Here is a 14,854-nt window from a genome sequence, read left to right as displayed (position 1 = left end):
TGGGGCCTTGTCCCAAGGGGAATTCTTGTCTTTTAAAGGGCTGTGGTGGCACTGACAGTGTATGAGGAGATAAATGTTGCTGTGGCTCAGCAGCTGTGCTGATCCCTGGAGCATCACCTCCATTGTTGTAGGACAGCCCCATCCATCTCCTAATCCAGCACCAAATCCCATTTGTAGGCCAGCTGGTAGAACAAATATTCCTGCTGTTCTTGGACTGCTGGAAAGCAAAGCAGCACTTAGGGGTTCAGCTGGGAGCAAAGGAATATTTTCACTGTTTTCCCTCTCTCTTTTCCAGGTGGATCTTTCCGTCACTTCCTTTGGCAAGTGTGCAAAGAGCTCCAGAGCTCCTCCCTCTCCCTGCTCCTGTTGTGCCCCAGCTCTGCTGTCAATAAGAACAAGGTGTGAGATCCCAGTGCCAAAAATGAGGGGTTTTTTTCCTCTCTTGGAATGTTGGGTTTGAACAGGAGTGGGACTCATTTGGTCAGAGGTGCAGAGAGAGGCCTCAGATCCATGAAACTCAGCAGTTCCAAATCCTGGGAGGGCTGGAAGTGGGAGTTGGTGAATCCCATGTTGCACCTCTTGTATGCAGCTAAAGCAAAATGGAGCAGAGTTAAAGCTCCTGGACAGCATTCTGAGTGAGGTTCAGTTGTTTGGTTTAGAGATTGTCTGTCCCAAACTGGTCAAATTCCATGAATTTTTATTCTGTGGCCCAATTCCAGGAATGTCACCAGAAAGGTCTGTCACATTGCCAGGAGAATAAGATGCTCCATCTATGCAATTTAATGTCTTATTTTGTGCAGTAGATGTTCTCTAGAAACAAGATAAAGCTGGTGGTCCAAAGAATTCTCAGTAATTCCTTCCTGGGAATATTCTTAGGGTAGGAAACAGCTTGGTTCCCTCAGCATAAGTGTAGCAAACATGGCTCTGCAAATCCAGGCTCAGAAACATCCCACAGCTGAAAGACTTGGATATCAAACTGATGTAACAAGTCCAGAAAATCCTGAGAGTCTTGATCAACAGCTTGGCAAAATAGGAACCAACTTTCTGGGGTTGATTTGATCAGGAAGTGATAAGGTGATAGCAGTGTGTAAAATACAGGGGCTCCTGCTGTGCTGGAGCAGATCCTTTGGTATCCAACTAAACATTATCCTTCCTGTCCCGGTCAGGAACACTTCCACAGTGTCAGTCCTGTCACAGCTGCTCAGTCCTGCCCTGTGTGCCCTGTTTTCTCCACAGGGGAAGTACATCCTGACCCCCAGCCCCATCACCTACGCCGAGGAGCAGCTGTTCCATTTCTTTGGGCAGCTCCTGGGCATCGCCATCCGAGCCGATGTTCCTCTGCCCCTGGACCTCCTGCCCTCCTTCTGGAAGACCCTGGTGGGAGAGCCCCTGGATCCCGACGTGGATCTGCAGGAAGCCGACATCCTCACCTATAACTACGTCAAAAAATTTGAAAATGTAGGTCCCTTTTCCCTCTTCCCTCTTTTCCTAAGGATTCCCTCATGGCGCACTGCTGGTGGCTGCCAGGTGGTTTTCATGGATCAGGGTTGGGAGATGAGTTCATTCCTCTTGGATGCAGGATTTTACATCCTGTTGCCTTGGAGAAGTTTCCCACACTCCCCTGCTGCCGGGCACGGTGGAATTCCAGCGTCTGAAATATTTACTGGAATTGCTAAACCAGACCAGAGCCCCCAAAGCAGGATTTTGCTGTTGCAGTGAGTCCCCGTGGTGGGGACAGCTGTGCTGAGGCACTGCCATGCTGGTGACCAGGTCTTGTCCTTGTCCCGTGACAGATCAGTGACGAGACGGAGCTGGAGGCTCTGTGTGCCGAAATCGCCTCCCAGCACCTGGCGACGGAGAGCCCCGACTGCCCCAACAAACCCTGCTGCAAATTCACCTACCTGAGCCTCACTGGGGAGGAGGTGGAGCTGTGTCCCAGGGGCAGGCACATCCCTGTGGGGTAAGGAGCAGCTTTCCAGGCAGGATGTTGCACAGAACATCTCTGGAATCGTTCTCCAAGCACATCCTCTCCAGAGGTGCTTTTGTAACAAGTTGGAATGATTTGGGAAAGCTTTGCTTTGTGAGAAGTTGGGAGAACTTGGGATCTTTGGTGCTGTTTGACTCTGTGAGAGACAGAGAGCCAGGGCTGGTCCCAGCTGTGGGGGCTCCCAGGTGTGAGAGATGGGCAGGTGGGAGGAGAGGACAGTGGGAAGCATCAGAATGCAAAGTGTGAATTGCTAACTCTGGATTATTCCAGATTGAGATCTCTCCATAAAAACCCTTCCATGTGTAACACAGGGTGGGGCACAAGGGCTCTCCCAGCTGTTCCTCCCTCATCCCAGATCTCTGCCCCTGCAGGTGGGAGAACAAGGACGTGTACGCAGCCGCCATCCGGAGCCTGCGGATGCGGGAGCTGCAGACCCCGGAGTGCATGACAGCAGTGAGGGCAGGGCTGGGCTCCATCATCCCCCTGCAGCTGCTGACCACACTCACTCCCCTGGAGATGGAGCTGAGGACCTGTGGCCTTCCCTACATCAACCTGGAATTCCTCAAGGTGCTTTGGCCACACTTCTGTGGGACAGAGAGGGGGATGCTCCCATGGGAAGGTGGGAGGGGAAATCTGCTTCTGGTACAGCCAGAACATCCTTGGGGTAACTGCAATTAAGATTAAGATTTCACTGGATTCAGGAAATAGTAGGGTGGGCTTGTGCAGAGAGGAGTAAGAGTTTGAACTTTTTTTAAATAAAAGTGTGGTGGGGAAGATTCCTGAAGGGAGAGGGCAGAGCAGCAGTGGACACGTGTCCCTGTCCCCTCAGGCACACACCATGTACCAGGTGGGACTGATGGAGACTGACCAGCACATTGAGTTCTTCTGGAGCGCCCTGGAGATGTTCACGCAGGAGGAGCTCTGCAAGTTCATCAAGTTTGCCTGTAACCAGGAGAGGATCCCCTTCACCTGCCCCTGCAAGGACGGCGGCCCCGACACCGCCCACGTCCCCCCGTACCCCATGAAAATCGCCCCCCCCGACGGCGCCGCAGGTACGGAACAGCCCCTTCCCAAGGGAGAGGAGCTGCTGCTGCTCCCAGCACTGTCCCAGCCCCTCTTAATGGTGCTTAATGAACAGTGACAGAGAGGGGCAGGTGGCTGTGAGGGTAAATGAGGAGAGAATTGCGGTTTAAATGATGTAAAAGTAAAATTTTATGTAAAACGTGAGCTGCATCCAGTGGAAGGTTCCCTGCCCATGGTGGGAGAGTGGAACTGGATGGGCTTTAAGATCCCTTCCAACACAAACTGCTCTGGGATTCCACTGTTAAAACTTTGCCCTGTAGAGATGCAGAGTGACTTTGCTATTTGTCTGAAATGCTTTTATAATTATTAAACTATTGGAAAAATATTGGCATGAGGCCTGATGGAGAAGCACAGAAACATTTACAATTCAAAAGACCCACAACGGGCAGGGATTGGATTTTGGCTGCCCTCAGGAAGGGAAGTGTTGGGTTGAGTTTTAACCCCTCCCGTGGCTCTCTGGCAGGTTCCCCGGATTCCCGGTACATCCGAGTGGAGACGTGCATGTTCATGATCAAGCTCCCGCAGTATTCCTCGCTGGACATCATGCTGGAAAAGCTCCGTTACGCCATCCACTACCGGGAGGATCCGCTCAGCGGCTGAGCAGGAGCAGGGAACACGCCTGGAGGTGACTCCGTGACTCTGCCCAGTGGAAACCCCTTCAGTTCCCATCCAGCACCTCCCGTGAGATCAGCTGGGGGTTAATTTATTTCCTGAACTTTCGTTCCTGTTACAGTAATTCCCGGAAGACTTCCATTTTTGTATTCGTAGACTTTGTGGTGGACTGGTTCTTTTGCTGCCTTGTTTGTGGAATATTTGTAGGATAGTTTAGTAAAGACCGGTTTGTGTATAATTTAATTTGGGGAAAAAAACAAAAACCTTTCCACCTGTACATTTCTAATTTTGTAATCCACAATGGTCTGCCCCGTGCAAACACCACTGGCAGGGAGGGCATTCCGAGGCCGGGAGCCCTCGGAGGGGAAGGCTCATGGATCACTCTCCCCCAGGAGGTTTTTGAGTACAAAAATGCCAAGTTTGGGTGTGGGGAGGGAATCACTGCGTGGGCAGGAGCAGAGCACAGGCACGATTTGTGGCACTTGCTTGAGGTTTGAAGCAGGAACTTTGCTGCCAAACTGCTTTTCCACCTTTCCACCACTTTTCCTTGAAATTTTTTTAAACTCTGACCAAGCACACGGGGGCTGCCACAGGGAACTGGGGGGTTCAGCTCAACACTTTTGGGAAAATTTCCAAGAGAACAGTGAAAGGGCCATGATTCCATTGGGTTCCTGCCCTAGATGTTCTTGAATGTCTGCTTTGCTTAGCAACAAAATAATTTATTGTAATTAAAATATGAGCAGAACAAAACAGCTTCTCTCCAAAGGGTGTAAGATACCACAGTCCATCCCAAAAATCCAGGACTTGATCCCATTTCCCAAAGAGCTCTCAGAACAACCACGGGGTGCTCAAACACCTGGAACTTGTTTTTGTACTCAAAATCTTTGATCCAAGAGCAAATTATCCTAAAAACCTCTGACACCCGGCAGGAGGATGAAGTCACCCTCTGGAAGATAAAGCTCCTGTTTTGTGTGGAAAGCCGGGAGCCGACTGCGGAGTAGGAACAGCTCCACGTTTCACTGGTGTTCTGTGGAATGTGCTGGGTGCTTCAGAGCGACCCCTTCACGGGTGTCTCATCCCTCACCAGGATTTCTGGGACTGTCCAGCTTTGCTGATTCCTCGGATCCTGAGTTCTGAGGAAGAGACCATCCTGGAATCCGTCGGTGCTGCCCGGGAGCCGAGTGCCGGGAGCCGCCTGGGAGGTTCTGGCTGAGGTGACTGAACCTTCAGCTCCGTGTCCTGTGGCTCCAGAACAGCTCCCGGGAATCCCAAATGTATTTATTGTACATTATTGTGAATAGTGGGAACGCTGAGTGTGTGGGATGCGGGAGAGGCGGTGTGAGTTTGGGATGGGTGTCCTTGTTCTTCCGTGAGCGAGTGGGAATGGGAATGTGTGTGCAGCAGTCGTAGGTAGTCGTCGGCATCCAGAGTCTCCCAACCCCGTGGTTAGGAAGCTGTTACCCTCCCAATGCATATTGCCCTGTCCAGGGAACAGGTCCATGTAGGAAGAATTATTTACTCTTGAATCTCGTCCATTTCCTGGTAGAAGCGTTTATGTAGCTCAGAAACCACTCGGAGCAAGCGGGAACACCTGGAGTTTACAAATACCGAGGGAAAGCGAAGCCGAAGGGGCGGCTTGGAGCCGGTTTGTTCCCGTGGGGACAGAGATTCCCAGACAGGAAACATGGGGAACACCGGCTGGATTCCATGGCAGAGCTGTGGCCCCGGCTTGGGCTCTCTCTGGCCTTGTCCTGGGCTCCAATCCCGAAATGCTGAGGGGCCATCCCGGAGGGCTCCATGTGCCAGCGGTTCCCAAGGCTCCAGTTCCAGCTGTGAGTAAGAAACTGCTGCTACTGTTTGTGTGCTCCTTTGGGCAGCACATCCGAGTGGAGCACACCTGCACCCGGCCCCGGGCGTGTGCTGGAACGTTACTTGATCCGTATTTATTACAGTTAATTATTTATGATTACAAATAACGAACTTCTCGTCGCTGCCGTTTGCACCTGGGGGTGTAAATGAAGCTTCTTCTACAGGACAAATGTCGCACCAGTAACCAACTTCCATCGACTTTGGTTTGTTCTGGAGAACAGGATGAGCCCCACAAGAGGAATTGTGGGAGTTTTTTGGCTTTTTTTTTTTTTTTTTTTTTTTTAAATTCCATGCTCCTGGGGAAGGAAGTGCTGCAGCACCTCAGCTGTGGCTCAAATGGCCTTTTAATTAAAGCTTTTCTAATCATCCTTAATTCCTCGTGCTTTAAATGAACTTGACATTGTCTGTACTAGGCTTGTTTGTCGAAGCAAAGATTGGTTTGTGATGATTATTATTATTTTTTTTAATATATATTCATTCAGAATGTAAAATTATACTAAACAATGGAAAAAACTCTGGAGCTGGGTATTAGTTCTAGCTTGGTGTGTGTCCATCTCGGTTCCATACACGGCATTAACCTGTAAGTGCTCTTGGCCATCGAGTGTACACCTGCATAAAGGAGATTCTTAACATCCCTGGAGGTGTTTGTGTCCTTCTTTGGGGCTGCAGGGAATGGGATCTGCTGCTGCAGCTGCCTGAGGCAGAGGGCACAAGGGGGAGAAAAGGGAGCTGCAGCTTCTCTGTTGAAATCCCGCTTTCCTGGGTTCTTTGGGTGTCCTTGAACAAAACGTAAGGATTTTGTACCAAAGGGGAGCACAGCCACTGCTGAGGTTGTTCCTCTGGGATATTCCTTGTGCCTGAGGCACAGCACAGGCTCTGCCACCTCAGTCAATAATTATTTGTCATACTTAATGATTCCATCCTAAACCTCAGGGACCAGCTCCCATTCCCTGATCTTCCCACAGCCCTTCTCCAGGAATGGGAAGAACAGAGGTTTGGTGTCCCTCTGTTTTTAAATACCTTCATTCTTCTTATCTAAATAAACACATTTGGTGGGAACATCTGTAAAATGTCTTTATTTTGGGAGGAAGTTCCCTCCAGCCAGTGCTGGGCTCTGGCTGTTGCCATGGGATGGAGTTGGGACCTGAGACAAGGCCTTGGTGGAGACCCCGCCCCAGGAGTGGCTCCTTAGCCCTGCCTGTACCATCTGCTGCCCCTCCCTCATGAGGCTGAGGCTCAGGGTGTTATCCAGGATCTGCTCCACTTCCCAAAGTCCTGGGGATTCCAGCAGTAACAGAACCCAGGGCAGGAATGGACCCTCACCCTGTGGGGCTGGGACATGCCCTCAGCCCAGGGGCTGTGGTTCCATGTCACCCCAGGGGACAGATGGCACTGCACAACGGTTTGGGACAGCATCAGAGAAATTTTATTCCAAGGAACTTAAGAAGCTTTTAACTTGAAAATGCAGCACTGAGAAGCCTTGGAGCCCCAACCCTTAACCCTGCTCTGTGTGGGACGGGACTGGAGCATCGACTGCTCCCTGTTGGTGTCACCAGCTGTGCCTGAGCACTGCAGGGCAGGACACACCCAGAGCTCGGGGTGGCACAAATCCCATCCCAGGGTGGCACAAGGGACCCACACGGACACAGAACTCGGGTGGGGCCCAAGGTGAGACTCAATTTGATGCCTTGGGGGTGGTGCTGGAGGTGATCAGAGACATAAAAACTTGAACTTTGCTCTTACAGATTAAAAATAGAGATTTAGAAAACGGTTACTGCCTACAAATTGAAGCTGAGTATCAGAATTTGCTTGTGTTAGACCAAGGAGTCCAGCAGAGCCTGGGGACAGGGCCGGGCGCTCCGTGTTTTCCACAGGCACTGGCTCACTCCTCCGGGTGTCCGGCTGCTGGGCTCTGGGCTTTGGCCTTGGGGGAGAGGGAGAAGAAAAATGCTGTTTTCGAGTGTGACTTAATAAGAGAGGGCTGTAAAAAGCAGCTCCTCATCCTGGCAAAACCATCAGGAGCTGCCCTGCAGCCTCACCTTGGAGCTCCGGCGCCGGAGGCCGCTGCGCCCGTCCGACAGCCCCAGGCTCCTTCCCCCTGTGGCGCCGGAGCTGCGGGACAGGACAGGGACACCTTGAGAGGAGGGAAAGCCACCCGTGCTGGATAAACACAGGACAGCACAGCAGGGACACAGGGAAGGTCGAGGGAGAGGCCCTTGTCCTCCTCTGACCCTGGCCCAGATGTTTCAGCAGCAGAACCAGCTCCTGTTCAGGGCCCAGGTGAGAGCAGAGCTCTCCCACGGACAGGTAATGAGGCCTTATCCTACATTTTATCCCAGTGACCTCTGGGTTTGTTCTATTTTGAGGTAAAAACCTAAATTTGTTGTTTGAAGCTCAGATAAGCACCACGCCAAATTCAACTGGGTGAATGCGAAAGCCTTTGAAAACCCTTTCAGCCACAGGCAAAGCCAAGGGGATCCAGATTTGCAGCGTAAGAAGCAGAATGGAGCAGAAGGCAAAGGCATTACCTTGGCTGGGCTGGAGGAGCTCTGGAGGAGCTGGAAGTGAAGGTTTCAGCCTGGAAGTGCTGAGCAGGTCTTGCCCGGGGTGCTGTCCCAGCTGCAAAGTCACCTCTGTCCTTCGGTGTCCCCTCACTGCCACTCCCCTTCCCGGGCTTCCCCCGGGCAGCCCGAGCGTCACCGGCTCCCCCTGGAGGGGACAACGCCGCGTTCCCAGCCTTGGCCACCTCCGTCCTCAGCCTGGTCCCCGCAGCAGGGCACAGCCCCGGCTTCCCAAAGCCTTCTGCGTGCCAAGGAGAAACATCTCCTGCAGGGACAGCACGTGGAGTTTAACAGAAACAGTAACTTCAGCATCAGGAACAACCCCAGTGTCCATCCCAGGATCCCCAAGGACACAGTTCCAGCGATTTAATCCTCCCTCCCTAAACCCAGACTAAGAGCAGAGAGGAAGGAGGATTTTTGAGACAGAACAGGGGGACAGTGCAAGCACAGGGGAGCTCAGGCCGTGCCCTGCCCACACCTTGGTGCCGGATCCGTCGCCGGGCCGGCTCCGGCGATTCCCGTCTGTCCCCGTGGGGCTGAGGAGGTGGCAGTTCCCAGGCTGGGATGTCCCCTGTGGGGCTGGCAGGGCGCAGGTCACAGTGGTGCTGCAGCAGGAACAAACAGGGCTGGTCAAATGGAGCTCACTCAGGTGAAAATTCCTGGGCAAACACCGCAGAGCAGCAGAACTTGGGGACGTTAAGGTGAGTAGGGATTTTTTACTGTGGAATCCCAGAATGGTTTAGGTGGGAAGAGATCTTAAAGCTCATCCAGTTCCATCCCCCTGTCAGGCTGGACTGGGATTGGAGCAATCTGGGCTACTGGAAGGTGTCCCTGCCCATGGCAGGGGGTGGGATGGGATGGGCTTCAACATCCCCTCTAACCCAAACCATTCTGGGATTCTGTCATCAGCTCTGAAGTTTTATTCAGTCTCATTCCCAGAACTCCGAATTTGCTGTCCCCCAGGAGAGGAGAGGCCCAGAACAACCAACCCAACTCCAGCTTCAGCAGTTTGCTGGGACTAAGGATATGAATGAACCATGACACAGAGAATGGGTGAGCTCAACATTCTCCCATTTTGTCTGTATCAGCAGCAGATTCCAGAGGACTCTTCCCTGGGCACGCCACTCCCAGGGCTGGAGTCCCTTCCCTGCTTCCCCTCCCACCCAGTTTTACCCTTGTGCTCCTCTCTCTCCCCTCAGCTGACTCATCCAGGGTTCAACTTCCCTTTCTCTGTGACTCAAACATTCTGATTGTGCAACTTCAGGCCCTTTTGTTTAGTTTCGTTACATTTCAAATTAATCCAGTACTTTTCCGGAGGAGCCTCAGTGTGGCACAACCCTTCACGTGGATCCCAGAGCTTGGTGTGGGAAGATCTGAGCCAGGAACAGCTCCCTGAATTCCTGAAATGTGCCAAAAGAGCCCCTGGGATAGAACAATGGGATGTGACCCAACAGATCCTGTCCTGTTCAGTACCTGGTGATGAAAGAGAATCTCCTCTTCCAGCTGGATGCCACAGAATTCACATGGAATCATGATGTCTCCTTCTGCCTGGACAGCTTGGGGCTGGGATGAAGGGACAGTCCTGTGGCTGTTGGAGTCCTCATCCTGCAGACCACTGTATTCCCATGGATTTGGAGAAGAACTTCTCTTACTGAACGAGGCAAAGGCACTTGCTGGGTTACACCCTGTCTGTGACACAAACAACACGGAAAAATCACCTTTCCTGATGAGCCAGGTGGGCACTGAAAAACACTTCCCTTGGCAAAGACACAAAGGACGGAGTTCTCCCAATGTCACCCACACCCTTTTCAGTGACAGCCACAGAAAAGTCTTCACTGCAAACCCCAGGGAAGTCCCAAACCTGGTGAAGGATCAGATCTTCAGCAGGACACAGCTCCTCACAGAACTCGCAGGGCAACATGATCATGTCCTTGTCTGCAAGAGAAGGAAGGATTACATCCTCTGTGGGGTCTGGTAAAAACACCTCCTGCTGCATCATTAACCCCTTTGGTGCCATTTCTCCTCTCAGGACAAGCTGCACTCCAGCTTTTGCCCAGATCCTCCTTCCCATCATTTTTACTTCCACAAGAACCTTGTTCCCCACCTGGTCAGAGATCCACTACTTTTAATAAGCTTTTATTTCTTCCCTTGCTGCTTTGCTTTAGGAGTCTCAAAATGACTGATTTTCACCTTTTAAAATACTTAGGTGATCTTTAACATTCCCAATGTAAATTTTCCTTTTCCCCTCCCCTCAAATTTAAGGATAAATCCCACCACAACAGTGTTTATACCTATTTTGCTGTGGTTTGATGTGCTGAAGGACCCTGGAGAGTCACAGGAGATGATGTTGGACAGGTCCATCCCACCAAGATGGGCAGATTGTCCAGGCTCTTTGGTGTAGTCGTATTCCCAGAAATCTCTGGGAATGTCAGCTGCACTATCATGGTGAGGGTTATTCTCACTTTGCAGGCTGAGAGCCAACACATAGTCCAGGTCATCGTTCCAGTCTTCAGGAAGTTGGGAATGAAGGATTTCAGGTCTCTCCAGCTCATTCCCTTCAAAAGACAAATATTGTGAATTTGGGAGAACATCAAACCTGCCACCAGCAGCTCCCTCTGGACATCAGACTCAGCCCCAGGGTTCACATGTGGACTCTCCTGGAGTTCAGCATCTCAAAGCCAAGGGCACCTCTACCAAATCCAGGAGGATTGGAGAAAAATCAAGGCCCAAATTACAGGGAGCAAACTCCAGTTTCATTTTTAAGCCAGGTACTTTGAGACAAAAAAAAAAAAGGAAGCAACTGGGCTTTTATCCCAGGCACCTTAGCACTCCTGGCTTACACCTCATTCCATGAGTAAACATTCCCACTTGGGGCCTCTGGAACGTTCACTAGCCTGTATTTTCACAGGAAAGAATCACAAAACCTCACACCTGAACCAGCTATCAAATGAGCAGCCAGTTCTTCCCTTGCCCACTTTTTTTTCGCTTTTGATTTCTTCATGCTGTCCCCACAAATGCCCTTAAGGTTCTTGTCCTTTGGGGTTCTGCCCCTTAAGGTCTTGTTTTTAGGGGTTCTGTCCCTGGAGTTGTGTCCCTTAAGGGTTCTGTCTCTAAGGTTCTTGTCCTTACGGGTTCTGTCCCTTAAGATTCTGTCTTTAGGGGTTCTGTCCCTAAGGCTCTGTCCTTGGAGTTGTGTCCTTTAAGGGTTCTGTCCCTGGAATTGTGTCATTTAAAGGTTCTGTCCCTGAAGTTCTGTCCCTTAAGGGTTCTGTCCTTGGAGTTGTGTCTTTTAAGGGTTCTTTCCCTAGAGTTGTGTCACATTAAGGGTTCTGTCTCTAAGGTTCTGTCCCACAGCTGCTCCAAATCCCCTTTCCCCGCTCTGGCTGTTCCCAAGCCCACCCCCATTACCTGCTCGCCGTCTGTTCCTCGTCTGTCCATCCTCATTCCCGAATCCTGGCGCTGTCCTGCTGCCCTTGTTTGCCTTCTCCTCCCTCCCGCAGACCCGGGGGTGCTCCTTGAGCTCCCTGAGCAGGACGTTGCGGCCGCAGCGCGCGCAGGGCTCGGTCCTGGCCCCGCAGAACAGCTCGTGCTCCTGCAGCTTGTTGAAGGCCAGCTGGATCTCACAGAACTGGCACAGCACGGGCCTCAGGGGGCACGAGGATGCCTGGGAAAACACACAGGGTTACCCTTCCCACAATGAGTTTTTTTCCTCAGTTTGGGAGGTCTCTCTGTTGTGTCCTCAGCCACATCCATGGCCTGGAATAAGGTGCAATGTGGGAATGCAATAATGATGTGTTGGAGGCACAAACTCGGCAGCTGAAGGTCCTCAGACACTCAGGACATGATTTTAAACCTGGATCACATGGAGTTTTCTGGGTTTGGGTTTCAGATATGACCCAAAATCTAGTTGAATTCCATGAGCACAGCTAAAATCCTCATTGGTTTTGTAGGGAATGGACTCACAGCTCATTTACTGCTCAACAAGAACTGCTTGGACACGTTCTTTACCCCACACTGAGCAACAGGTGAGGTGCCCTTCAAAAGGGGTTAAAAATAGATAAAATTCGTGATATTTGCAGATGCTGCACTAATAAATCATCATTTGCTTTATAATCCAAAAGCAGCACACACACACACAGACAGGATTAGCTACTCCCACGGCTTAGAACTGGACAGATTTCCAAAGAAAATCCTTTTTTCCTCAGCAATCAGCAGGCTGAGGTGGCAGTTCCAGAGCTGTCTCTAAAGGAGCCCACAGGAAGGGAAGAGATGACATTTATAACAAGATTGTCTGTGACAGCAGCCAACTGGATTGAGAACTCAGAAAATCCCACTCTGGCCTATTTTAGTTTATTTTACGGGCTATTTTTAAAGTCTGTTTGGACAGATTGAGTTATTAAAAGTCACACAATGGCTCCAGCAGAAACATGAAACAGCAAAGGAATTTAAAAAAAGTCAAGTCAATCATATTTTAAAAAGCTATTTTTCAACTGACAAAGACAAAAAAAAAAATCACCAATTACCACAGATATCCCTTCATACGAAGCCCTGAGTGGCCCCAGGACTTTAAGGCAGTTTCCAATCCCTTCTCCCAGAGGGTGTGAGTTTAGGAAGCATCACTCAACAAAAGGATGCACAAGCCCCAGGCTGGAGTCCCTGACAGAAACACCAGAGCATCCCCCAAGGGTTCAACAACATAAAATCCACCAACCTCATGATCCTTCAGGAGGCTGCTTTCCATCTTCATCCTACACTTGCAGGTGACCTGCAGCAAAGAAACCTCATGAGATGAATCAGCAGAGAAATGAGCAGCTCCAGAGCAGAGATGTGTCTCACCTGCACATGTTCAGAGTCAATGTGGTTCTTCATCTCTGACTTTGGGATGGAGTCGCTGCAGTAGGGGCAGATTTCAATGTTTCTTCTACAGTGGATTTCGTGGATGATGAAATTGACTGCAGGAATATCCTTTTTGCTGTGAGAAAGTCGCTGAGGTTACTGAGCAGAAACAGACTGACAACAAATCCAAGCAGTTGTTCACAGCAAAAAAAAAAAAAAAATTAAATAATGCTAAGAAAAATTTCAATGAATTCAGGGTTTAAAGTGAGTAAAGAAAGCCTCAGCCAGGCCTCAAGGTTGCAGCACAGGTGGATATCAATATATTTAACATGCAAAAGTCACAATGCATTAAGATAAAATCCAGGTGGATTTATTTCCTCATGTGAAAAGCAAATCTTGCAGCACAAACAAGTTATCGCCAGGGTTCAAGTTAATAAATTAGTCTGAGAAGATAAAAGTTTCTTCCTGAAAATAACTTGGCTCTGAGAGGTCAAACCGTGTTCTGGAAAGCAGTCAAAACCTGCTTTTTTATACCTGACAGATCCTGCTCCAGGATAATGCAACCATGGAATGGTTTGGGTTGGAAGGGACCTTAAAGCTCACAGGGACACCTTCCCCAGGCCCAGCAGTAACAACACTGCTCTGCACCCCAAATTCCCCAACTCTCCTCATTTCTGAAATGCTCATTTTTTTGTCTTGAAACCAAACACAAAAGGACCAAAAGGAACTGAGGCACTTGGATCTCAGTCCTTACTCCTGCCTCCAACAGGCAGCATCATTTCTACACGGATCATCCCCTTTCCAAGAAATCCATCTTGAAAACACCTAAATTGATTTTATAACCTTTTGTTTGCTAATACCACAGCTGTTCAGCTCTCTCCCGGGCAGCCAAAAGCCTGGCAAAGCAACAAAGTCCAACAGCGGCGACTGAACTGCGCAGACCAAACAAACCAGGCTGATGTTGCAAGAAACGGTCTGGATTCTGATGTGTCTCTTGGGGAAAAACAACTACAGGAAAAGCTGATTTCTTTAGCTGTTTATATTCGAGAGACAACCTATGAGGTGACTCCTTACCAGCCACTGAACTACCAACGCTGGGGCTCTGCAGAGAGACGTAATCAAAGAGGAAAAACTTCCACAACAACAACACTGCCTGCAGAGCCTATTTTTATATTTCTGCTCCCGAGCCACGGAAAGAAAAGACTGAAGAAAAAAAAAAACTTGGAATCGTGTGTACTTCGTGCGGGAACTCACTGCATCCGAACCTTTTTGGTTTCTATTTTGACCCGAGCGTTTTAGTTTCTATTCAGCTCCTGCTAAGTCAGGAAGGGAAATCCCAGGCGCAAGCGCTCACAGAAAGGCCGGGGGGTGGTCTCTGGTATTTCAGAGCGCTTCGAGGAGTTTGTACCGGGATGTAACGGCGGGGTGGGCCCGGCCCGGGCCACACCGAGTCCAGCCCTCACCGAGCCCGGCCCGGCCCTCACCGAGTCCAACCTACACCGAGCCCGGCCCGGCCCTCACCGCCTCCGACCCCCACGGCCCGGCCTTACCAGTTTCCGCAGAGGCGGGACTCGGCGGCGGGCACGGCGGCGATGGCCATGGCTCCTCCGTGCGGGGCCGGGCCCGCTCCCCTCACAGCCCCGGCCACCGGGCCCGGCCTCTGCCGCCTCCTCCTCCGCCCGGCGGGGTGGGACCGAGGCAGGGACCCGCCTAAGGGGATCGCTCGGGGGTGCCGCTCCCGGGTGCCCCGGCCTGCTGAGGGTCGGTTGAGAGTGCCGGTGTCCCGGGCTGGATTTGTGTCGGTGGCCCGGCCCGAGCTGGGTCGGGTCAGGTCAGGTCAGGTCGGTGGCCTGGTCGGGTCGGTGTGAGGTGTCGGTGTGAGGTGCTGGCAGCTCTGGGGGCACAG

General features: G+C 51.0%; 2 protein-coding genes across 4 annotated transcripts in view; one reads left to right on the top strand and one right to left on the bottom strand.

Annotated features, from left to right (window-relative positions):
- HECTD4 (HECT domain E3 ubiquitin protein ligase 4) overlaps window positions 1–5,664 on the top strand; it is a gene marked incomplete at its 5' end in the record, with an annotated part of 64,990 nt that extends 59,326 nt beyond the window's left edge. For both annotated transcript variants that reach the window (XM_083873599.1, XM_083873598.1), the window contains 6 exons: window positions 296–399; window positions 1,237–1,458; window positions 1,794–1,960; window positions 2,359–2,554; window positions 2,817–3,039; window positions 3,534–5,664. In XM_083873599.1, coding sequence (XP_083729725.1) covers window positions 296–399; window positions 1,237–1,458; window positions 1,794–1,960; window positions 2,359–2,554; window positions 2,817–3,039; window positions 3,534–3,670 — 1,049 coding nt within the window. In that variant the 3' untranslated portion in view covers window positions 3,671–5,664. The remainder of the gene's footprint in view (window positions 1–295; window positions 400–1,236; window positions 1,459–1,793; window positions 1,961–2,358; window positions 2,555–2,816; window positions 3,040–3,533) is intronic.
- Window positions 5,665–5,777: 113 nt separating this feature from the next.
- On the bottom strand, window positions 5,778–14,609 carry TRAFD1 (TRAF-type zinc finger domain containing 1). Of its 2 annotated transcripts, none has more exons than XM_083873601.1 (11): window positions 14,499–14,609; window positions 12,949–13,084; window positions 12,824–12,877; window positions 11,521–11,776; window positions 10,404–10,667; window positions 9,974–10,047; window positions 9,586–9,801; window positions 8,591–8,717; window positions 8,080–8,377; window positions 7,591–7,685; window positions 5,778–7,475 (listed from the first exon to the last, which is right to left on the bottom strand). In XM_083873601.1, the coding sequence occupies exons 1-11, from the start codon at window positions 14,546–14,548 to the stop codon at window positions 7,366–7,368; spliced, it is 1,680 nt and encodes a 559-aa protein (XP_083729727.1). In that variant the 5' UTR covers window positions 14,549–14,609; the 3' UTR covers window positions 5,778–7,365. The 2 variants fall into 2 exon arrangements, with proteins under 2 accessions (XP_083729727.1, XP_083729728.1); XM_083873602.1 differs by having other exon boundaries at window positions 7,591–7,663.
- Window positions 14,610–14,854: the final 245 nt, after the last annotated feature.

Source organism: Zosterops lateralis (assembly GCF_965231275.1).
Source record: "Zosterops lateralis genome assembly, chromosome: 17".
NCBI classification, from domain to species: domain Eukaryota; kingdom Metazoa; phylum Chordata; class Aves; order Passeriformes; family Zosteropidae; genus Zosterops; species Zosterops lateralis.
The sequence above is the reverse complement of the archived record's forward strand: the minus strand, read 5'-3'. Positions and strand labels throughout refer to the sequence as shown.